Source organism: Typopeltis vanoorti, chromosome 7, assembly GCF_054136105.1.
Source record: "Typopeltis vanoorti isolate ZY-2024b chromosome 7, IOZ_Tvanoo_1.0, whole genome shotgun sequence".
Taxonomy (NCBI): Eukaryota; Metazoa; Arthropoda; class Arachnida; order Uropygi; family Thelyphonidae; genus Typopeltis; species Typopeltis vanoorti.
Genome location: NC_143555.1, coordinates 25,903,746 through 25,929,443, shown reverse-complemented (window position 1 = coordinate 25,929,443; position 25,698 = coordinate 25,903,746). Strand labels below are relative to the sequence as shown.

General features: G+C 38.0%; 1 protein-coding gene across 1 annotated transcript in view; it reads left to right on the top strand.

Annotated features, from left to right (window-relative positions):
• ash1 (histone-lysine N-methyltransferase ash1) overlaps positions 1 to 25,698 on the top strand; it is a 585,771-nt gene that overhangs the window by 252,063 nt on the left and 308,010 nt on the right. The window contains exon 12 of the mRNA XM_090395574.1: positions 3,920 to 4,075. Within this exon, the coding sequence (XP_090251700.1) occupies positions 3,920 to 4,075 (156 nt within the window). The remainder of the gene's footprint in view (positions 1 to 3,919; positions 4,076 to 25,698) is intronic.

Here is a 25,698-nt window from a genome sequence, read left to right as displayed (position 1 = left end):
TAACAGAAAAAGGAACAGCTTTTTCAAGACTCATTTGAATACAGAGAAGTCTTGTTATACATTAGGATCCTGATAAGTCGTAAACAAATAAAGTGTATAAATTATTTAAAAAAAAAAGTTATTTATTTGCCCAAAAAATTATCAAAAAAAAAAACTAAAACTTTACTATGTTAAACTGCCTTGGATATATAGGACTTCAAAAATCACAACCACACTACTAGTGTTTGTTACATGCATACGCAGCACTACCCAAAAAACTTGCAAAACTGTTATCAAAATCACTTTCCCAATGGCTGTTCTCCCCTTTCATTAAAAATTCTATTACTTTAAAACCTTAAAATATTTTAACCAGAACTATTCCTTCATTATTTCTCATGTAACATTGACAAAGACTCTTAACCCAGTGATCCCCCCTAACATATTTTAATTTTTCTAATTCACCATGCATTGTTGTTTTGGATGGAACGGAAAATTGTACAAAGAGCCATCAGGACTTTAATCTCTCCCAGCCACTTCCTGTATGAAATTTCTGAAAAACAATGCACTCAACAAAGCTATTCAGAAACCAACAGTCTGGCTACACCATGTAGATGAGTTGTTTGTGTGACCTTATGGCTTAGATGCATTTTTAGACCATTTAATGGTGTTATGTCATTGTTTTTTCCCTATATATTTTTGTTGTTATCCTTAATATACATTTTTCTTTTCAACAAGACCTAGCCCCTCCAATTACAGCAAGCTTTGACTCTCAACTCACTTCTTGTGCACTCACTCTCACAGGGAGAGCTAGTCTGTGTCACAAGTCGATTTCTAAAACTTTGTCACGTTTTCATTCTAACTTGTAAAGGTTATTCTTTAATTAAGAACGGATCCTTTAAAATTTCTATCTGGGGCAGCCTCCTTTTCAGATATTTACGAATTTATTTTTTAAAGCTGCGTCAGCCAATATCCTAGGATAGAAGGGACTTTTATTCAGAGAGACCTTCCCAGAACTTTATGCTCATACTCATTAAACAAACACTCAACTACGGCTATGTAAAACTCAGCTTGCAGTCGTGACCTCTAATCTAACACAATATACCATCTATTCCTTCCCACTTAGGTTTGAGTTTATGAGTGGTAGTTTGATTTCATATTCAGGCAAGGCTCAGGTATAAGAAACAAAACATGTTTATTGGAACCTTAAACATTTACAATTATAAAATATCACATACTCAAATAATTCAATAACATACTAAATCAAACTAGGAGAAACAAGTAAACCCTATGGCATATGAGCAATAACACTTTCCCTTAAGATAAACATCAATACACATAATATAAATACTATGAACTTCTAATCAATTCTGTCTACAGTCTTAGTCTCACACCTTAAAATTTGTCACATTCATCTATAAACGTTTCCAAACAACTTGTCTAATGGAAATCTGCCTTTATAAGATTAAAATGATCACTTAAAGATTCTCTAATAATCTGTCCACATTAGACCAGTACATAACGATTTTCTTTCCTCTAACATAATTGGGAAGTAGATAACAAAGTTCTGTACTTTACCATTTCTTGGCCGGGATACCTGGTCCATTAGATCCATTCACCTTTGTTGAACTCGGCTTGGTACTTCCATCAGATCATGTCCATGTGGAGGGTCACGGTAGTCGTCTGATTAGGCTTTACTCTGCACCTGACATAGTGTCTCTGTTTATCTGGATCTGCTGCTGATTATTCTCATCTGTTCTGCCAGTTGCAAGGAAATGCTCCGCTGCTTCCTTCTGATGAGACACGTAGCGAAAGTTCGAAACTATAGATGCCGACATCTCACGTTTGGCACCATTCGTAATCTATCAAGCATCCAAAGGAAAGGGCTCACCGTCCGACATCGTCGTACCACCTTTAATCGATCAGGAACAAGCAGGTTCAAAGGAGACGAAAAAAAAAAAAGCCTCGAGAAACGGCGTGAATTCCCTTTTATTCTCTCTTCCTTGTGCCCTCTTTTCCGCTGTTCTTTTTCACATGGCACTTGTCCTCAGTGCCCCTTGGCTGATCCGTTATGCTCCTTCTCCTCTTCGAGCGCTCTATTTCAGGAAAGTGAGCTAGAGTCACCTTCTGCGACTCTAGCTCTGCCCTTGCTTCAAGCAGGACGACTTGTATGCGACCTTTGGACTATTGGTCACAACCTTACTTAGCCATTCACTGTATACAGAATGCCTTAATATAACTATAATTACCACACAAATCCTCTACATGATTTTTGGATAGACAACGTTGAATCTTATAAATCTACATAAAGAGATACATTTAATCTTACATACAGTAAATAATTTCTTTATCTTCTGCTGGAGTAAAAGTTTCTCTTTCAGCTGTTATATTAAACTTGTTAAGTCCTGAATGATTAGTTTCTTTATAAAGTTTTTCATTCAGGATCTAACAATAGCCACCATCCAAAAATACACCTCATTATAGACAGATATAGACATCACTTCTTTCTGGATATTCCAGTTATCTTACTACCAAATGGTTCATTATCATTTTCTCTTTATAGGAAACCTAGATATGCTGAAAAAGGTACTTTCATAAGCAGTCACACTATCATACACTCCAGCACTATGGTATTCTTAAAACACTTAGACAAAGAGCCTAGGGCTATTTGTTTGAATGACAACTCTTGCCACTGTATTCAGGTATCTTTGCAACACTTGTTTAGTAGAGGTTATTGCTACTAATATTTTAGTAGCAATAACTCCTATAAACTAGACAAGATGATGCTTTCCCCTTCCCATTCCAAAACCAATATACAAGGTCCTTGTATAAGTACCTTGTATAATGGTTTTTTATAATTTTGTATAATGTATATTTTTTATAATTTTGTATAATGTATAAAGGGGGAAATTTTTTAGATGTATCCTGTTTTATCCAGGATACATCTAAAAAATGGCTCAAGTACTTCACAGATATAATTTGTAGGTAACTTTCAATCAACACATCAAACTAGTAGCTTTCATCTGTTCTTCAAAGGACAGATGCAATTCAATGGGAATTTCATCCTGGAATGTATGGACATGTGCCTACAACTTATCCCACTTTGGACAGACCTGTATATTGCTAACATCATAATGCTAATTTTGTGTGAAGTATTTAGAACATCGTCTGCTAATCCTAGCTTGCTATTGGTGCTGCCTAGAAGTTATGCCTGAGAGACTTTTTAATTTACCATATCTCCTCAAATCTGAAAAATATGGCTGCATTAATTTTTTTAAAGATCTGGTAAATATTATTCCTAAGACCTCATTTACCCTGACTGCTCTAAGTTCATTTTGTTTTTATCTGGTGCCTACAGGAAACCTTGATAGGTTATCTGCTCTGTGTTTTAAGCACAGTTGTAATTGTAATCTGAAAATGCTAGTTAGAGATCTCATTAGTAAGCTCTTTAATTCATTTTTTTTTGTACTGTTCTTTATGCAGTTAACACGTTCGCTGTCAACTACGAGTATACTCATAGTTGATATATGAGCCTCACAAGTTAACTACGAATATACTCGTATGTCGATTACTGATCTCCTATGCCAAGCACAAGTTAACCCGTAATTTGTAAATCAAATTACGAATGGTACACTTTAAAACAATGTTCCATGCACAAGGGTGGTTTTTCCTGGCACACAGGACAATAATAATGTGTTTCCCATTGTTTATTTATTTTTATTTTAATTTATGCACTATGAGATTACTCATAGTGGTGGTATGAAACAAAATTGTCTGATAAACCGGCTACAAGATTATTCGTACTGACCTTGAAGAAGTGAAAGTGCTTGACATGTGATAACAAACCATGCCCGAGGAGCGTGGCAGCGAATTTGTTAATTACTGTTTTGAATATTTCGAGTATACTTTATTTTAATTACATGTTAACTTTGCCATTTTGCAGCAAATATGCAAATGTGGTAGTTCTAAATGTCGTGGTTTTATTGGAGGCCGCTCACAGAGATTAAATGGACAGACTAAAGATAAGGAAAAGAACAAGAAAGGACCAGGTAGGCCCAAGAAAAGAAAGGAACAAGAAGAGGTTACTGATGTAAAAGAGGTAAATTGTAATAATGAGTACTCCTGAAATATGCATGCCATGTGAACTAGACTTGGAGTTACATGATATAAAATTTTCCATTTACTTTTGTTTTCACTTTTTTTTATTATTATCTTGCTATGTATTATCAAAACACAGAGGAGACGGGAGCACAAGTTTTGATTCAGAGTGCAATGTCAAAGCCTTTTAATCTGTGATTATGATTATACAATAGCAATTAAAATTGCACAAAAAAATTCAATAATTTATCCAATAGTTTGTGTATACTAGTAATCGAGGCATTTTTTTTAAATATTGACACTGCAAATGATATTATTAGGAATACATATTCACAAAAATGAATAATAATAATTGTATTACATCAAATATTTCAGCCTGAAACTATAACAGGCTATCATCATAGCACAAGCTCATTTACAAAGTGACTACATACAGTGGAATGTTATTCCTTTATGAATTTCAAATATGTAAATAAATATATTGTTTATTTCTTATTCTCTTTCATTTCTTTTACCTTTCCCCTCCATTTCTTTGGCAGTACTTCCTTTGCTCTTGTTTTCCCCAATGATTGCAACTTTAGCTGTTCAAGAAACACAAACTGATTTCTTCTTTTTTCCTTAATCCCCTGCCCATGTACAGTACTGATAGCTTTTGAAACTTTTTGTGTGTGGATTGGTTTTCTGTATTTGTAAGCATTAACAGGTCGATTGTCTTTTGTTTACCACCTGCCTATATATGATATTGATGTACTGTTCATTATGCAACCTTTTTTCGTGTGGATGTTTTTCTAGATGTATGTGTGTAGAATTTTAATAAGTAATGCACCCAATGAAGTCTTAGAAGGATAAAACTAGTTATGCCTTTGGAAACAAATTAGTTATTTTCTATTTTAACATTCGGCTATATAGTCATATAATAACTTATATATGTTAATTTATACGAATTTTTATACAAATAAGACTATTTATACTAAGAAGAAAGATTTGTCAAAATAATCCAAAATCACAATTTCTTTTTTAATTTGATGCAGAAAGAAGAGTGTGTGCTTTTCTTAATTTCTTTCACAAACTCATGTTAAATTTTTACAGTACACCACACAAAAAATAAATGATTAAACTGCAGATGGATTTTGACCCACTTTGAGCTCACAATTACAGAATACAGAAAGTGTTAGTGATCAAATAATTATAGAAATGTTTCACATTATTAGAGCTTTAAATATTATAAATCAAGTTTTTAAACCCTCGTGCAAAAACATACTCGGATTAGAGCTTATAAAACATCGGCAAGCCTAGTTTTATCCTATTTATCCATTTTATGAATTTTATCAATCTCTCGACCTGAGGCACACTTTTGATCCTCACTTTCATGACACTTTCCCACCACTATCACTCTGAAACCAAACTCCAGCCACTTTTGGCAAAGCATACATTCCACAGACCTTACACTGGACGAACTCCCTTTGATTAAATTCTTTAAACAATGACGATGATTTGGATGCCATTGCTCTACTTCGCATTGTGCCATCTGCTATGCCACATATTTTATCAAAAGACTAAATTAACACTATTTAAAAGAAACTTTTTAAGCTAAACTAATTAACTCCACAATATACTCCAGTTCTAGCACAACTTTTGAACTGATAACGGCATTTTTTTTTAAAAACTAAATAACTTATCTTTCGGAGCTCTTCAAACGCAGTCCTACCCAAATCTAAAAGATGGAATGAGACCGTAACAGGTCCCGAAGCATAATACAAGATAGGAAGGTGCTGGTGATGATTCACATTATAGTGGAAAATGAACTAGCTTCCTGCCATGCTACTTTTTTTTTTGAGCTGAATGTAACGTTGATGGTAGCATTGTGCCCAATGTTGTCTTATAACAAAATTCTTCCACATTCTAAGCAATTTATTGCACTTGTTGAAGTTTGGGGAAGTACTCCATGAAGATGCTGACTACAATAATAATATCTCGGATTTCTGTTAGTATATTAGTTGATTTTCTATTTAATTCCATGTAAACAGTTTCTCCAGCAAAGAGTTTGCGACTCCTGACTGGCCACAGTGATGACAGTGCATGTATTTCTTGTATTCATTATTCATCAAGGCATGTTTTGGTGCTTTTTCCTGGCTGTTTAGTGGACCAAAATACAAACCTTAGTATCTTGATGCACTCTTGTTATGCCATAGGATGAAATTTAGTCGAAGAATGTCTACACACACACCCAAGGGTGAATATGTTGATGGTTGTGGTAAAAGCCAGAAGGTTGTAAGAAAGTTCCTAGAATAATTGTTCACAATTGGGAAGGGGATTAAATCAGTTGCTGAGCAGTTTAAACGCCTTGAAAAATATGTGAAGTTTTTAAACAGATTGACTAATTTTGCAAGATTTCTTGCAAAAACAGTAATTGAGAACCTTCAGGCCTGCACTGTCTACACAATTCCTCCTTTACATGTAAGTCAAGGCCGTCCACTTTTCTGTCTTCCTAGTAGTAACCATTTCATTATTTTCTTTGCCCTTTCTCTCCTGAGGCATCCGATGAACGTGCTGTTACTACTGCTATAACGGTCAATCCTCAAGTAATCCTACATTTTCTCACAAATTGATTCTCTCCACTTTGGTCTCATCCGAAATTTTTTGAAGGCGAGATATACACACACTTTATTCTATGCCACCCATCTCCACTACTCTTATACAACTCTTCTGCTTTGCATTCAAAGCCTCCCCCCCCTATACATCAGAATATAACTGGTAATTAGCTTATGGAATTAACAACACATATAAAGGATATTAATTAAAGGCAACTTTAATTAATAACTTGAATACTTTGGCAACATCACGTTGCCATCTTCAGGAACATAAAAATATGGTATGTGCACACAGGCACTAACAAAAGCAAATGAGGAAGAAGGCAAGAAACTAATATTGTTCCGAAAGTCCTAATGGTGCCCTCTGGTGTGCTAATTTTGTTGTCTTGGCCGTTGGGCTGAAGTTCTCATAATGTAAGTCTCCCAAATTTGGGGTAGTTTCATGCACCCAAATTTGTTGAGGTTTGAACGTTTTTGAGAGCTGCTGCTGATTCCTTGAATAATCTTTCGTACTTAAACTTGCTGCAGTGTATTATTTTAGTTTTCTTCCAATGAATTCTATGGTGGGTATCTAAGGCATGGTCTGCCAGCCCAGAGTGGCTGAACTGGTGAAACCGGATGTAGTCTTTGTATTCTGAAATCCTGATATTTGCTGTCCTACCTATTTGGCCAAAGTAGAACAATTTGCAGCTGCAAGGGACCTGGTATACACCAGGTAGGTCTAGGGAAAGTGGTTGGTCTTTGGTAGAGCAGATAAGTGATGCCAACTTTTTATATAGTCTATAACAAGAAGTCAGGTCATATTTTTTGAGGATATTCGTTATTTTCTCAGAGGTGCCCTGGTTGTAGGGGATGGTGATAGATTTGGTGTAATCTCTATTCTGAAGGGAGGGGGGATGTGGTTTATTGGTTTCAGTATTTTTTGTTGGTTATAGCCATTGGATAAGAAAGTGTTGAGGATGTGGTTCAGTTCGGTGGTTAAGGCATCGGCATCTGAGCAGATTAATTTTGCCCTGTTATATAGCTGGCGATATAACAGGGCAAAATTATATATATATAACAGGGCATTTGCCCTGTTATATATAGTTTACGCTGGCGAGTGATTAAAGTGTCTAGGAAGGGGAGGGTGTTGTTTTCCTCTTTTTCTAAGGTGAACTGGACTCTGGGGTGTTGGTTGTTTATGTGTGTTAGGAAGGAGTGGAGTGTATCTGAGCCATGTGGCCAAATAGCGAACACATCATCCACGTATTGAAGCCAAATAGTTGGTTTTTGTGGGGTGGAGTTTAAGGCTTTCTCTTCAAAGGTCTCCATAAAGAAATTGACCAAGGGTGGGGAAAGTGGTGAACCCATGAATGTCCCCTCTATCTGTTTGTAGAATTTTCCTTGCCAAACGAAATAGCCTGAATTCATTATGAACTGAAATAGGACTGAGATATCAGGAGGAAACTTGGCTTGGATGAGCTCTAAGTTTGCTTTGAGTGGGATCTTAGTGAATAGGGAGGAGATGTCAAAACTGACCATTATGTCAGTGTGTTGGAGTGAGAGGTTTTCTATACTGACTTTAAAGTGGGCTGAGTATTTTATGTGTGATGGTATGTTGCCAGTATAGTGCTTTCACTATATAATTTAAGGAAATTACAACGTACTAGGATATACATTAAAATAAATTTTAATATATTTCACTATTTCGGCAACGTCATGTTGCCATTTTCAAGAACTTAAGTACAAGACACGTGCACGCAGGCACAACAAAACAGTAAGTGAGGAAGAAGTAGGAAGCTATTATTTCTCCTAAAGTCCTATTTGTGCCCTCTAGCGGGTAATGTTGGTATTCTTGGGCAATTGGACTGAAAAAGTTGGCCAAGGGTGGGGAGAGTGGAGAACCCATGGCTGTCCCCTCTATTTGTTTGTAGAATTTTCCTTGCCAAACAAAATAGCCTGAGTTCATTGTGAACTGAAATAGGGCTGTGATATCGGGAGGAAATTTAGCTTGGATTAGCTCTAAGGATTCTTTGAGTGGGACATTAGTAAATAAGGAGGAGACATCAAAACTGACCATCATGTCAGTGTGTTTGAGTGTAAGGTTTTCTGTGCTGACTTTGAAGTGGGCTGAGTTTTTTATGTATGAAGGTGTGTTGCCAGTATAGTGTGAGAGAGCTTTGGCCAAATGTTTAGCTAGTTTGTATGTGGAAGAATCAATGCCATCCACTATGGGACGTAATGGCACATTTTCCTTGTGAATTTTTGGGAGTCCATAAATAAGGGGGGGGGGGTATGGAGTTATATGGTTTTAATTTGTTAGTGATTTCCACAGGCCAAGAAGTGACCTTCTTAAGGAGCATGTGGAGTTTTCTAATTTGTGAGTTGGTGGGATTATAACCGATAGGGAGGTATGTGGCCCTATCTAACAATAGAGATTTCAGCTTACCTGTGTAATCTTTTTGGTTAAGCAATACTGTGGCATTCCCTTTGCAGCTTTGGTGATTATTATTTTCTTGTTTTTCTTTAATTCCAGTAGAGATTTAATTTCTTTACTGGGCATGTTGGCTTTAGGTGGTTTAGCTTTGGTCAGAACACAAGCTACATCCAGTCTGATATCGTTGGCGACATGGCTTGGAAGGTGTCGAATCCCGCGTTCAGTACATATCACCATATCCACGAGAAGCCAGTATAGTGTATGAGCATTTTGGCTAAATGTTTGGCTTATTTATATGTGGGGGAATCAATGCTATCCACTATGGGACGTAATGGCACATTTTGTTTATGTATTTTTGGGAGTCCATATAATCGGGGGGGGGTCTAGAGTTATACGGTTTTAGTTTGTTAGTGGCTTCCACAAGCCAAGAAGTGACTTTCTTAAGGAGTCTGTGGAGAGTTCTAATCTGAGAGCTGGTAGGATTATATTCAATAGAGAGGTAGGTAGTACGGTCTAGTACTAAAGCATTAAGCTTACCTTTGTAGTCCTTTTGATTGAGCACCACAGTGGCGTTTCCCTTATCCGCTTTGGTGATTAATATTTTTTTGTTTTTCTTCATTTCTAGTAGAGCTGCATATTCGTCTTTGGATAAGTTGGTTTTTGGAGGTTTTGCTTTGGTGAGAACATCGGCTACATCCAGTCTGACATTGTTGGTGATATGGTTAGGAAGGTTGCGAATCCCACGTTCTATTTGGATCATGATATCCTCGGCAAGTATTCTTTTAGGAGCTAGGGTGAAATTGTTGCCACGTGAAAGTGCGGTGTGTGCTTCAGGCTTTAAAACTACGGACGAGAGGTTGACTACAGTGTTGAGTAGTGGCTGTGGTAAGGAAGTAGAATTCTTATCAGGTTTTTGTGTTTTTAGCCTTAAACTCCACGCTACAAAAACCCACTATTTGCCTTCGATACGTGGATAATGTTGTAAAAATAATCATATTTAAAATTCTGAATATTTTTACGTATTGTTTATGTTTAGTGTGTGTGTATTATTTTTATTTTCATTGCGATGTGCCCGTAATGAAAATTTTTTTGTCAAAAGTGATATGGAAAGAAGTCAAAAAATTGATGTACTTATCAGATTTGATATTTGTATTACTTAAAAGAATTTTATTGTAATTTAAAATTATCAAAGTTTGTGTTTTATGAAGACATTCTCTTGTCGCTATCGGAGACAATGTGTCAGTCATCATTTATACCTAACTTCTTGCTTACCTGTTTCATGGAGTGTGCATGCTCACTGAGAAGTTGGATGTGTGATTGACAGCTGATGAGGAAAGCGTTCGGTATCTGAGTAACGGCTGTAAACAAGATAGCTTTCGGAAGGAAATTAGAACACAGGCCGGCAGATATTTAGGTTCGGTGGAACTTAAGTTTTTTTTGTGTCAGTCGGAGGAAAATTAATAGTATATTCTGAAAAAGGAATCGTGGAAGTATTAAGTTTTAATGTGGAATTAGTATGTGGATAAATAAAAGGAAAATGTCGCTATATGCGTTTTAAACGGAATATTGGAGGAAACACTAATCGAAAGATTTATAGTAGATTTCCGAAAAGGAAATCGTAGAACTGTAAGTTTTTTTTTTATTGGAAGAGTTAAGACTGTCAATTTAAAAGGAATGTTCGAGAAAACACTGATTAGGAAGTTTCATCTGTATTAAGGACGCCGGATCTGACTATTATTTCTACTGAAGAAAAGAGACAGAATTAAGTTCGGACAAATTAATGTGTGCTACATGAGTGATGAAAAATGATCCTGTGAAAATGAAGAATAGAGCCATATATCTTCGGAAAAGGGCCTTGACAGAGAGAGAAACTGGCTATGAACTTTTTGTCATTTTGAAAACAAAGTGTTTAGTCTTAAGTGTAAGTTTATTTTAAAAATGCCTTGGATCCAATTAATTTGTAGTTAGTTATGTAATATATTTTGAAGTGTATATATATTGTTTTTGTTTTATTAAATGTGTTTATTTTGTATTTGGTCTTGAGTCAGTGATTATTTGGATTCTGAAAGAAAGAGTTAAGATCATTGCACCAATTGGAATGAACCCTTGTGCATATAATAATAATATAGGTACACTTGGAAATAAAAAAAATAATTGTTAGAAACAGAGATCATCTCTATGGTAGGATTAATATTAAGATATAATATCTATGAATATCCTGGAATATAAAAGTCCCCACCAATTATTAACAATGTGTTCGCTATTTGGCCACATGGCTCCTCCGATACACTCCACTTTTTCCTAACACACTTAAACAACCAACACCCCACAGTCCAGTTCACCTTAGTGAACTGGACTCTGGGGTGTTATAAAGGATATTAATAAATATCCTTTATATGCGTTGTTAATTCCCTAAGCTAATTACCAGTTATATATGACCAACGTATAATCCTTGCTACTAGAATTACGATCATCTACGGAGATTCCATCGCACGAAAGGCCCATCAATATGGCAAATTGGGATGAATTTATCGAGACAACTATATTGTCTGACCTTCCTGAAACGCTGCGGGGATAACAAGGTAATCCCTAATTGTGTTAAATTTAAGCACCGTTTTATTTCACAGACAGCTCTCCGTATTTATAATCGCACTAGCTTCGCCTTATTAAGAGAAAAAATTACCGCTACGCGTGTTCTCCTTGCCGACGAAAACAAAACCTTACGGACGCTAGTGGAAGAGCTTTCAGATATGCTCGGCCATGATCTTTGGACGATTCTTAATGACTTGTCATGCGCTTTGGCAAGAAAAGAATTCAAAAAAATACGTATCGGCACTTGAAAAAATACGAAACCTGATAAAGAATTCTCCTTCCTTTCCACAGCCACCACTCAACACTATAGTCAACCTCTTGTCCGTAGTTTTAAAGCCTGAAGCACTCACCACACTTTCACGTGGCCAAAATTTCGCCCTAGTTCTTAAAAGAATACCTGCCGAGGAAATCATGATCCAAATAGAAGGTGGGATTCACAACCTTCCTAACCATATCACCAACAATGTCAGACTTGATGTAGCCTGTGTTCTCACCAAAGCGAAACCTCCAAAAACCAACTTATCCAAAGACGAATATGCAGCTCTACTAGAAATGAAGAAAAACAAAAAAATATTAATCACCAAAGTGGATAAGGGAAACGCCACTGTGGTGCTCAATCAAAAGGACTACAAAGGTAAGCTTAATGCTTTAGTTCTAGACCATACTACCTACCTCTCTGTTGAATATAATCCTACCAGCTCTCAGATTAGAACTCTCCGCAGACTCCTTAAGAAAGTCACTTCTTGGCCTGTGGAAGTCGCTAACAAACTAAAACCTTATAACTCTAGACCCCCCCCCCGATTATATGGACTCCCAAAAATACATAAACAAAATGCTCCATTACGTCCCATAGTGGATGGCATTGATTCTCCCACATATAAATTAGCCAAACATTTAGCCAAAATGCTCACACACTATACTGGCAACATACCATCACACATAAAATACTCAGCCCACTTTAAAGCCAGTATAGAAAACCTCTCACTCCAACACACTGACATAATGATTAGTTTTGACATCTCCTCCCTATTCACTAAGGTCCCACTCAAAGCAACCTTAGAGCTCATCCAAGCCAAGTTTCCTCCCGATATCTCAGCCCTATTTCAGTTCACAATGAATTCAGGCTATTTCGTTTGGCAAGGAAAATTCTACAAATAGATAGAGGGGACATTCATGGGTTCACCACTTTCCCCACCCTTATTCAATTTCTTTATGGAGACCTTTGAAGAGAAAGCCTTAAACTTCACCCCACAAAAACCCACTATTTGGCTTCTTTATGTGGATGATGTGTTCGCTATTTGGCCACATGGCTCAGACACACTCCACTCCTTCCTAACACACATAAACACCCAACACCCCAGAGTCCAGTTCACCTTAGAAAAAGAGGAAAACAACACCCTCCCCCTTCCTAGAAACTTTAATCACTCTCCAGCATGACAGATCTTTGGTTTTCACTGTTTACAGAAAAACCCACCCATACAGGCAGATACATTCACCAGCAATTCCCCCCCCCCCCCTCACAACAATATGGGGTTATAAAAACACTACATAACAGGGCAAAATTAATCTGCTCAGATGACGATGCCCTAACCACCGAACTAAACCACATCCTCAACACTTTCTTATCCAATGGCTATAACCACCAAAAAATACTAAAACCAATAAACCACATTCCCCCCCCCTTCAGAATAGAGATTACACCAAATCTATCATCATCCACTACAACCAGGGCACCTCTGAGAAAATAACGAATATCCTCAAAAAATATGACCTGACTTCTTGTTATAGACCATATAAAAAGTTGGCATCCCTTATCTGCTCTACCAAAGACCAATCACTTACCCTAGACCTACCTGGTGTATACCAGGTTCCTTGCTGCTGCAAATTGTCCTACTTTGGCCAAGCAGGTAGGACAGCAAATATCAGGATTTCAGAACACAAGACTACATCCGATTTCACCAGTACAGCCACTCTGGGCTGGCAGACCATGCCTTAGATACCCACCATAGAATTCATTGGAAGAAAACTAAAATAATACACTGCAACAAGTTTAAGTATGAAAGATTATTCAAGGAATTATCAGCAGCTCTAAAAAAACGTTCCAAACCTCAACAAATTTGGGTGCATGAAACTACCCCAAATTTTGAGGACAAAGAAATTAGCCCGCCAGAGGGCACCATTAGGACCTTGGGAACAATATTAGTTTCTTGTCTTCTTTCTCATTTGCTTTTGTTAGTGCCTGCGTGCACATACAATGTTTTTATGTTCCTGAAGATGGCAGCTAGACGTTCCCGAAATATTGAAGTTATTCATTAAAGTTGCCCTTAATTAATATCCTTTATGTGTTGTTAATTCTGTAAGCTAATTACCCTTTATGTATGACCAATGTGTAAGCTTTGCTACTAGAACATCACAATATGTTTTTATCATTTGGAGTATCATCTTATTGATTTCCTTTCTTGCTTGGTGCTTGACTCCAGAGCACACAATTCAGTTCCTTAAAAATTGTGATTGGTTGACACTATCATCTACATGTTCTTTCTCACATCCTGCTGACTTATGAATAGTAGATTCTGAGTATCTGAAATGGTCTCATATCTTGACTTTAGCAACTAGAATGGCTCTGCTTTTTTCCATCCCTGTGGGACACCTGTTCATAATGGGGTGGTGGTGGGGCTCCTAGTGATGGTACTGGCCATTTTCGTTCTTTCTCATTTTCTTTTCTTTTTCTTCCCATACTCTTCTCTCTCTCTATCTTTCTTGAGTCTCTTACACTCCCCACCCACCCATTCCACCATCACAGGGATCCAAAAACTCTGCAGCTGTGTTTGGCAGTGCAACTTATGGGCATATCAGGATGGGGGGAATCTTGATTTGCCCTACTTTGGGAAGACAGGCATCCTGGTTGCCCTGGAAAGGATCAGGCTTGCCTGCAAGGGTAAGCAATATTGTAGTGAGTCTAATAATGCGATGGTCTAATGACAGGGATCAAGGCTTGTAAGGTGTCTGGATAGCAGCCCTGGCATTCCACATCCGATCACAGTCATTGCTTGTCAATCAATGGACATCCATGAGTGATTCCATCATGGGTGGGTACCTCTGACACGATACAAAAATTTTCTTCAGCATGAATCCTTCATCCTCAAATATTTCAGGATCCCTAGCAAGGTCTCAACCAAGTACTGATATTATAGATACATCACTCGATAACAGAAGTAAGAAACAAAAGATGTGATACCAGTATAAATGTACCAGGTTTTCTGATCATCCATACAACAGGTGAAAACTCCATAGGGAAAATGTCACCTTTCTTTATTCAAAAGGACTTAGAAGGACTGGGTGGATCTCTCAAAACATTCGAGAAACTATGTTCTGTTGATATCCTTGTGGGAACATCTAGTGTCAGCAACACTCAGAAAAATTGTGTGTTAAGGTTTAAGTGCTGGAAAGATGCTCCTCCATATTAAATTTAGAAAGGAAAGACTGCTTTTAGAATTTGCAGCAGTACTTGGAAATCAGTACGGATGATAAATAAATATGGGTGTATAAAACTTACCAAAATTTGGGGAAACAATAATTGTCAGTGGTTCAACTTTACATCCTAGGCCACCGACAAATGCCATAGAGAGCACACCACCTAGATAGGACTTTAGAGTCACCCATGTGTTTCATTTAGTATTGTGTTGTCTTTGTATATGTGTGTGTTATTTGTAATCCCCAAAGATGTCTCAGTGACTGAGATGAAATATTTGAAGCATTAAAATTCGTTTTTAATCCTTCCTTGGTGCTGTAAATATTCCTTTAAACTCATAAAAAATTATTAAGGGCAATATCAATGGATAGAAAATACCAATTACAGTGACACCTGATAAAACAACACCGAAGTCCTCTAGAGCAGTGCTTCCCAAACTTCTAGATGTCAGGGCCCCCTTTGCAAAAATTAAAATATTTCACGCCCCTCCCCCTCGAAAAAAATTGTAATAGAGAGATATATTATTATAATATTTATTGTATTTATATTCAATACAAAACATACACAGCGAATATTGCAAAAATCAAATGCATATATTACATTTTTTGCCTCTTACCGTTTGGTTCTGAAGATGATGCTGGCTGTTCTGGTAAAATATGAAATGCTGTCTTTTTTTTTGAGTCTGTTTCTGCTTCTTCTGATTGTTCGCGGGAATTTTTTAAAATTTTTTATCAGCCACTTATTCATCTCAGGGTTAAATTTTTTAACGTAGAATAGATCAAATAATAGCACACCCTTACCGATACAGGCACACCACAGACTGATGACATGAAATTAGTGAATATTACCTGAATAAGGGAATCCCCGGACCAGGAACATTTTTCTCTTTTGTGATTTTTCTCCCTTTACGGTAATTAAGCCTAACGCGAAACAGACAGCAAAGGCTGGTTATTAAAACGTGCATATGATTGGTGCGGTATTAACAAAAGATCGTGCAACCGAAAGATAAAAGCATAGCTGACAATTGAGTTGAAATGCTAACTCTCTTCAACCGAATTCCATATGTGAAACTGCCATAACATTCATTATATATATATATATATATATATATATTACTTAGTTTTAACACTTTTACAAATTTTAACACGTTCGGTTGAATTTTATTGCTGCCTTGGGAAATCAAACTCACACGGATCTAATTAATAACAATAGTTTTTAGTTAGATACTGTGTTTGCCCATGCAACATATGGTTTTGTTTGTCTATACAGCATAATTTCTGTATGAGGGGACATGTGATTCATTAATTAGTGTATTTTATCCCAGTTGTCTCTAATTGCACTATTTGTTGAGAAATATATTACACAGACTCCTCATACCTTATTCACTGGCATAATAAAAGTACTTGTTTTTATTGCCTCTGCAGTATAGTGGCTGTTAGGGAGGGGTGTTGTTTACCACTGCAAGCGAGTTACTATCTCTCCACGTGAACTTGTTTAAGCTGTTTTTCATGTGTGAAGTATATGCGAAACTTTTTATTGGTAACAGAAAACTAGCTCGGATGACAGTGATAATATAAAACGAGTTTTGATGTGTATATAAAGTCAATATCAACAGTCCCTGATTACGAACGAGTAATGAAAGGGACAGGAAGATTTGGAGCTTCCCTGAAATTCGAAGTAAATACAATTAACCACTGTTTTGAAATGAAACATATGAATAAGCAATATTTACTAATATTCATTAAGTGCCGCAATACGCAGGAAGCAAAGTTTGTAAACCAACACCAATGTGTGAATTTTTCCATTAAAATATAAAAAATAGCAAAAAAGAAATAATAAATAATAAAAGTTAAATACGTTTCTTTTAAAATAAAAAAAAAATCTACTTAGCCTTAAAACATTTAAAATTTGTTTTCATTATTTCATGCCCCCCCTCCCCCTCCCCCCTCAACAAAACCTACGGCTCCCAAGGTGGCCGCGGCCCACAGTTTGGGAAGCGCTGCTCTAGAGTGCCGATATCAAGTTTTTTTTTTTTTTGATGAGATATATTCAGAGTTAAAGATCAAGCAGTGACAGTTATCAGGCAAATCGTCTTTATTTCGGGATGGTCAGCTGTTTTCAACTAGGAACATTATCTTTAATTTTAATACACCCAACCAGCCAAAATTTCTAATGAGACGCTTTAAATGTTAGAAATATGCATGCCCAAACTGCCTGTCATGGCTGTGCCATCTGCACCCAATGGCATAGTAAAGAACATGATATTAAATCTTGATCTGCAAAGGAAGCTAAATGTGGTAACTGTCAGGGAGGTCATCCCTCCTATTCCCATGCATGTCAGAGGTGGACGGATGAAACACAAATTCAAAAGATTAAAACAGAACAAAATATTTCATATCAATATGCAAAAAGGAAGTTATTCACCACCACACCCATCCTGAAGTTCTTTTGTGCTGAGAAAGTGACAGTTAAGAAAATATCAACAGCATCTCAAACTCATGTCTATTCCATCATCTGATAATTTTACTATACCTGAATGTTATGATTGTGACTGCTTCTCTGTGGAGCAGATCAGTAAAACTATCTTTGGTCTCACTCCTGAAACAACAACAAACATGGTGCATTCGATGAAAATCCACTTGTCAAAGAAATTATGGCTAGGATGTCATTGAAAGATAAACCACCAGATACCCCCACAGAACAAATGGATACTTCGGTATCCACTGAAAGTAAATTAAACTCTCCAAATGTTTCTGACACATCAGATGATGTACTGAACATGTTTTCTGAGGAAGAGAAGGACATTTACCATCCCAAAATCATTAGACAAACAAACCTGACAAAAGTAAGCCTTCAACCTTTTGGAAATTTGACAACTATACAAACCAAGCTGTCCTAGTTTTTGCAACAGCATCGATGATATCAAGATTTTGATGCAGAAACACATGCAAACACATGCTATTCTATTTCACTGTTGTTTGTAAGGACAGAACCAGTTATGGTCCTTTTCATGGTGGTGTAGCTATCCTAGTGGACATTTGTATTCATTTTCATCATGTCCAGCCTAATACTGCTATGGATGCAATAGCAATTTGCCTATCCATGTGATTTTTGATTACAGTATGTTCTATAAATTTATCACCAGATTATAAGTTAAATCAGATGGAAATGATCACATTATTAATGACTCAACTCTTACTTCTCATTGGAGATGTTATTGGACACAGTAGTCTCTGGTGAAGTATGAACAAATGGATGAGTTCATATCATTCAGTAATGCTCAACAGTCTTGATCTCTCCATTTTAATAAGAGTTAGTACCTTCTTTGATATGCCTACCTGCTTGTATTCTGCAGTAGATCTTACAATTTACTCCCCTGCGATTTTCCACTGCACATGTTAGAGAACATCTATGGAAGTGATTGTTTTCCTGTTATTGTGCTATGTATTCACAGGAATCGTGTTCTGCTACATGGTTGCCCCATATAGAAAATGGAAAATGAGGGGACACCTTTCAGGCTGAATAAAATACTTTTTCTTATCTTCCAAAATTTAATGCTGAAGTCATCAGTCAAACACCTATCAACAAAGTAGTGCTTAACAGATTGTATTGTCCATGCAGCATCAGCCATAATTCCAAAAAATGTATCTTGATTTCCACTGTATCCAAAACGTTATTTAACTCTGACTGCCAAGCAGCCAGAGTTAAATAAGGTTTTAACTCTGGCTGCTTGGCTTATTGTATCTAATGAAAAAAAATCTGGCTTATTGTATCTATGAAACACGGGGTATGTTTCATAGATACAATACTGTATCAGATCTGATTGCTTTGAAAGGTGCTTGGACTAAAGCATGTTATGTTAGATGTCAGAGTCAAAGCAATCTTGGATGCAATTTTCATCATCCATAAATCTAACAAGCCGTGCGAAAATCACATGGGATAAAATCTAGCAAATGAATGTTAGGTATACCACACACCGTGTGTCTTAGATCATAATAGATGTGTTGTGCTTAACCTAAAGCACAACACATCTATTATGATCTAAGATCAAAATTTTCTCCAACATTTTTGGAGAAAATTTTGCTAGCATCTCAGCAACAGCCTTGATATCCTCATGAATTTTTAATATTAAAAGAAAAACTAGAGAATTAGCAATTAGTCTTCTCTTTAAATATGCTAGACCTATCAGCCATTTGCTAAGGAGTAGCTTAAAAGAACACTTACTCTCTCGTTCTTATTTCAGTGCATTGGGGCCCAGTGACATCCATTATGAGGTGATAAGCATTCTCTTCTCTGTACCTCCTCCTATTGCTGTAGAACAATTAACTTACAGAGGAGGAGTTTTGAGATTCTTGGACTAAGTCAGTTGTCATTGCCATCCTAAAATTTGGATCCAACACAAGCAAACAGTTATTGACCTGCCACTTTGGCCACCTGGCTTTTTAAGATATTGGGAAAAAATGGTAAATGTAAGTCTTCTGTGGTACTCAGAACACAACAAACTTCCTCTCAGCATACAATGTCACTTTCATCGACACTATCAACATTAGACTACTCTGTCCATTTAGAAACCTGTGTCAGAGACACTTTCCTGTAATGAGAACATCTGGTTTCAGTCTTCTTTGACATGGAAAAAGCTTATGGCCTGGAGATTACCTTGATGGACCTGTGATTTCAGTCAGGATTTCTCCATGACTGCAGGTTGTAAAGAGTCCAGCTATTCCTGTCTTGGGCCTTTCTTTTCCATTTTCTTTCAACTTTCTTACTCATTGGGTCTTCCCACCTTAAGGCTGGTCTTCCAGGTTTCCTTTTGATATCTCTTGGATACCAGTTTGTAACTCTGACTGTCCATCTGTTGTCTCTCATTCTGGCAAGATGTCCTGCCCATCTTCTTTTGCTGTTGTAGATTGCTTTTATTATATCCATTAGTCCAGACTTATTCCTGATTTCTGTGTGACTTCAAGTGGTCTTTTTTGTTTATATTGCACATTCTTCTTTCTATTGCATGTTGAGTTGTTATTAAGCTGTGTTCTTCTTTTAAAGTTATGTCCCATGTTTCACTGCTATAAGTTAATGCTAGTAGGATATTACTATTGAAAAGATGGGCTCTTATTTCTATATCTATGTTTTTGTTGGTAATTGTTGATTTTATTTTGTTGAAGGCTATCCAAGCAGCTTTTTTTCTCCTTGTTATTTCATTTGATATATCATTATTCATTTTTATGGACTGGCCGAGGTAGATGTAATCTTCAACTTTTTCAGTGGTGTGGGATTCTAGAGTGAATGTATGATCTTTACAATATTTGTTTTTCATTCATCTTGTTTTGTCCAGGTGTATTTCCAATCCAATTTTTTGGCAGTTTTGGCTTGTTATTCAGCATCGATTCTAAGAGTTTGGGTGAGTGAGATATTAATACATCATCAGCGAATAATAGGATATTTAACATTTCCCCATTTACATTTACATTAGCCAGGCGCTATCAGCCCCGGGGGGGACTTTTGGCCTTAAGCACCACACGTCGCCACTGGGCACGGTCCTCTGCGACTGTCTGCCACATTCTAGTCTCCAGCCTGCAGGTCTTCCTGATCCGCCCATCTCTTTCTCGGCCTCCCTGATCGGGGTTGGGCCTCCCACGCTTGTCTCACTGTCTTTTCAGGGTTCATAGGTGCCCCAGCCACTGAAGACACCGGGCTCGCAGCTCCATCAAGACATCTGCCGAGTTGTATAAAGTGTGTATGGCAGCACAGCATTGGGCCACCTCCTCCAGACTCAGTCTGCCATAACCCCTCCATAGATACGTCATAGCATCTTGTTCTCGAATACTCTCAGGTGATTGGCTTGTCTCGCCATGAGAGTCCACGCTTCAGCACCGTTGAGGAGAACAGGTCTGATCAAAGTCTTGTATAGTCCCACCTTTGTAGTCCAAGATAGCAAGTGCAAGGCAAAAAGGGGACGCACCTGATAATAGGCCACATTCGCAGCATTTACCCGACTCTGGACATCAGCCTCAACTTTGTTGTCTTCAGTCACGAAAGAATCCAAATACCTAAATACCTTCACCCCTCTCAAACTGCGCAGCTCCCTCTGGATCTTGAGCTGCATGGCGACTCATAAAAAGGTATTTTGTCTTCTCGGCATTTATTTTCAGGCGAACTTCTTCTGCAGCTTCTTCAATAGCAGTAACCAATGCCACCATTCGTTCCGTTGATGCGCCATAACATTCAGGTCGTCAGCGTAGCCAAGAATCCTAACTTGCACCCCCATGTCGACTCCACCTGCCACTTGATGTGTGTTTAATTACCTTTTCCAACACTAGATTGAAGAGAATCGGAGAAAGCCCATCACCTTGCTTCACACCGGTCTTTACTTGTAACGGGTCCGAAAAGTCGCCTTCTGCTTTCACTCTTGCTCTTGAACTAGCTACGCATGCCTGCGCCATTTTTCAGAGTTTTCGAGGAATTCCCAACTCTTCTAACACCTGCCATATTTTTGGGCGTATCATTGAGTCTTAGGCTTTAGAAAAGTCTATGAAAATATTATGAACTTCCCGGTTATATTCCTAGCACTTTTCAAAAACTTGGGGCAGCGTGAAGAGTTGGTCTATTGTAGAACGGTTCCTCCTGAAGCCCCGTCTGGTAGTCACCAAGGTACTCTTCTGCATATGGTGTGAGGTGCATTAGCATGATGTTAGACAGCACCTTGTAGCCAGTCTACAGCAGTGAAATGCCCCTATAGTTGCCGCATTGAGTCCTATCTCCTTCCTTATATACTGGGTTGATCAGCGACTCCTTCCACTCCTCCAGCAGCCGTTCTTCTCACCAGATCATCAAGATGAGCCGGTGCAGCTGCTCCAGCAGGAAGTCCCCACCATTCTTCAGAAGCTCCGCCGGTATGCAGTCCACTCCTGGAGCCTTATTATATTTTAGCATGCGTATAGCATGAGCAATCTAACTAAATGTCAGCTCTTCGATAAAGGTTCAGCAGTTTGATAAGGAGTATAATCCTCCGATATTGACGTTCCAGCATTGACATTCAGCAAGTTCGCAAAATATCTACACCACTGAGCGAGGGCACCTTTTGAGTGTGTTAATAGATTTGTTAATAGGACCGTGCCCAGTTGTGCACTGCTCAGATTATCACAAGACCGCAGTTTGTTCGCCAAGATGGTCGCTGACCTTCGATAGAAGATAGCACAATAAGAAGAAGAATAGATTTCCACTCTCATCTCTCATGGTTGCCGCTTGTGTCTGGGCACCTCATGTGGCTTTGATCGTCCGGTACATCTCCCGTCCATTATTCGTCACCCTATTTCTCTCTATACTAGCCACTTTCTCATTAAGATACTTCCGCTTTTCCCTGCTTAGTCATGTATTCACCACTCTTCTCACCCTCTCATGTGCAGCTTTCTTCCTACTATCCGCTAGGTAGTTCAATAGTGCTTCCCTTTGTTTCGCTACAGCTTCTTCACACTGTCTTATTAAACCATGCTTTTCTCTTTCCCACAGTTCTCGAGGCAGCTAACGCAACCGTATTTTTGATGGTGTCCCACATCCCATCTGGATCATCCTCCTCCTCCTGTAACTCCCCAAAACGATTCTGCAAGTCTAACTGGAACGCTTGCTTACCTTCTGCTGTTTTCAACTTGTCCAGGTCCCATGCCGATCGTATGGTAGGACACGCGGGCTTCTGAACTGCAATTCTATGCCTGAAATCGTAGGCTACCAGATAGTGGTTGCTATCTCCATCTGCTCCTCTGAAACTTCTCACATCCGAGATGGTGCTGTGGTGACGTCAGTACACTAGTACATGGTCTATTTGGTTAGCTGTTCTACTGTCCGGCGATCTCCAGGTCTGCTTGTGGATGTCTTTATGCGCAAACATAGTGCTCTTTACAAAGCATCCTGTAGCGGTGGCAAAACTCGCAAGTCGGATCCCATTATCATTGCACTCCTCATGTAGGCTCTCACTATCCACGAAAGGGCGCCACACACACGCTCTCTCCCCAGCTTCGCGTTGAAATCTCCCACCACTAGCTTCACGTCATAGGACGGTAGATTAGTACAAGTACGCTCAAGCACTTCGTAGAAACGATCTTTAGCTTCCTCCAAGCTCTCTTCAGTTGGCGCATGACAGTTCACAATAGACACATTTTGAAAATGTCTCTTAACTCTAATAGTACACAGCCGATTGTTCACAGGTTTAAAATTTAAAATATTACACAAAAAGTTATCACTAACTAAAAATGCAGTTCCGAGGACTCTTCTTCGTCCTCTGTCGTCACCACTATAGTATAGCGTGTACCCTTGATTGCAGGTCGAGCCTTATCCTGGCCAACTCGCTTCTTGTACAGCACAAAGTTCAATTTTATACTGTCATAAGACATTTGTCACATTAAAAAAAGCCCCTTCTTTCAGCAAATTACATATATTCCAGGTCCCAAAATGATTAATAATCATAGTTGCAAAGGCATCCGAATTCCGAGGCTTCTGTGGTGCTTGTTTCATAACCAATAGGATTTTTACAGGAGGGGTGGTTGGCCCCTCGCTAACCCCCCCCCCCCCTTATATTAGGATTCCTTAACTAAATTGAGCAGCATAGTACCAGCGACAGAAATTCTTAAGCAGTTGCATACAACGAAGTATTATAATAAGCTTCTACTCAAATTAGGCTTAGTTGCTCGCACATTCTCTACCACTACAGTTTCATAAAGTATACTCACTAAAAACCAATAGACAATTTACACAAACCAATATGCAATGTGCTCAACCTAAGCATCATAATTTTAAAAGAAATACTCCTCAACAAAAATATTTCACTAAAATGCGTAAACAACTTTATACATCTAAATCAACCACCAGTCACAGCACCACCCATTTCATTTCACCATCAATGTTTATTCCATCTTTCATGTCAATTTTTCGAATAATACTGTCCAGAGTAGATGTGAAGAGATTATGTGATAAGACGTCACCCTGACGTACTCACTTAAGTTAATTTTAATTGGGTGATTGAAAAGGGTGATATTTGTTGTACCGTCTTTGTAGATATATTTTATGAGTTGAATGTATGCTTTGTCTATGCATTGTTCTATTAAAGCTTGGAATACTGCTTTATGCTTAACAGTGTCAAATGCCTTTTTAAAATCTATAAAAAGACAGAGTGGAATCCGGTATTTTCTGCATCTTTCTGTTAGCTGAGTAATAGTTTGAATGTGATCTATTGTTGAAAAGCCTTTTTTGAAACCAGCCTGTTCTTTGCAGCTATTTTCGTTGATGGAGGTTTGTATTCGGTTTAGGATGATTCTGGCGAATATTTTGTGTGTGTGTGCTAATAGACAGATGGGTTTGTAGTTAATAATGTCTTCTTTATTACCTTTTTTATGAAGAATTATGGTCTTTGATGTTTTCCATTCAGTAGGTACTTTCCTTAATTGTATATATCAGGTAAACCTTTCTGCTAGAGACTTAAAGAGTATTTGTCCACCCATTTTTAATTCATCAGATTTTATACCATCAATTTCTGGGGATCGGTCATTTTTCATATGGTGGATAGCCATTGCTTAAGGGTCAAAACTGTATAACTGAGAGGAGACCTCCACATAGCCTTTAAAGGAATGCGGAGAACCGACCAGGGCTTCTGACTTAATGTCCAATCCTCACCTTCTCTTGGTGCACCCTGTTGGTTATCTACCTGGATACTGAAGGAACGAGGATGGGCTGGCAATTGGGATTTAGCCGAACAAATTGTATTCTTATTGGTTAAACCAAAATAAAAAATGATGGTACAACATGACAAAATTTCATGCCGGCTGGGGCGTCGCCCGGTTAAACAAGGCCCCCCGTTGTTTTCGCCAGGGAACCAGGGCGAACAGCGAAAAGTCGGCTACTGGAACAAATCTGAAAACACACCCCAACTCAACATCACCAGAGTTAAAGTTCGGTACTATCAACATAAGAAGCCTGAATGGCAAAGAAATGGAGCTAGCTGAGGAATTAGATAAGTACCAGATCGACATACTAGGGGTGACTGAAACAAAAAAGACCAAAACCGGTGAGATCTTTCTGAGCAATAAATACAAAATGTTATATTCAGGCAATGACAATCAAGGAAAAGAAGGAGTAGCCATAGTATTCAACACAAAATACGAGGCTAATCTTCTTGAATGGCAGTCAGTCTCAAGTAGAGTAATGTGGGCGAATATGAGAATGGGGAACCGGACAATGAGACTTATTTGTGCCTATGGTCCCACAGAAGGTTCTACTAAGGTAGAAGTGGAGAAATTTTTTAAGGCTTTAGAAAAAGCAGCTGACACAATGAAAAATGAAAAGTTGGTCCTTGTTGGGGATCTAAATAGCAGAGTAGGAAATGATTGTGAGACATAAAAAAATATTTTGGGAAAATTTGGAGAAAAGAGCAAAGCTAATCTTCTTCTTCTTCTTCTTCTGCAGCTTCTCCCACTTAAGTGGGGTCACTGTTTGTTATGAGTCTCCTCCACACCTTCCTGTCTTGGGCTGTCACCACATCCAAGTTCTTCATCTTCAAGTCCTCTTCT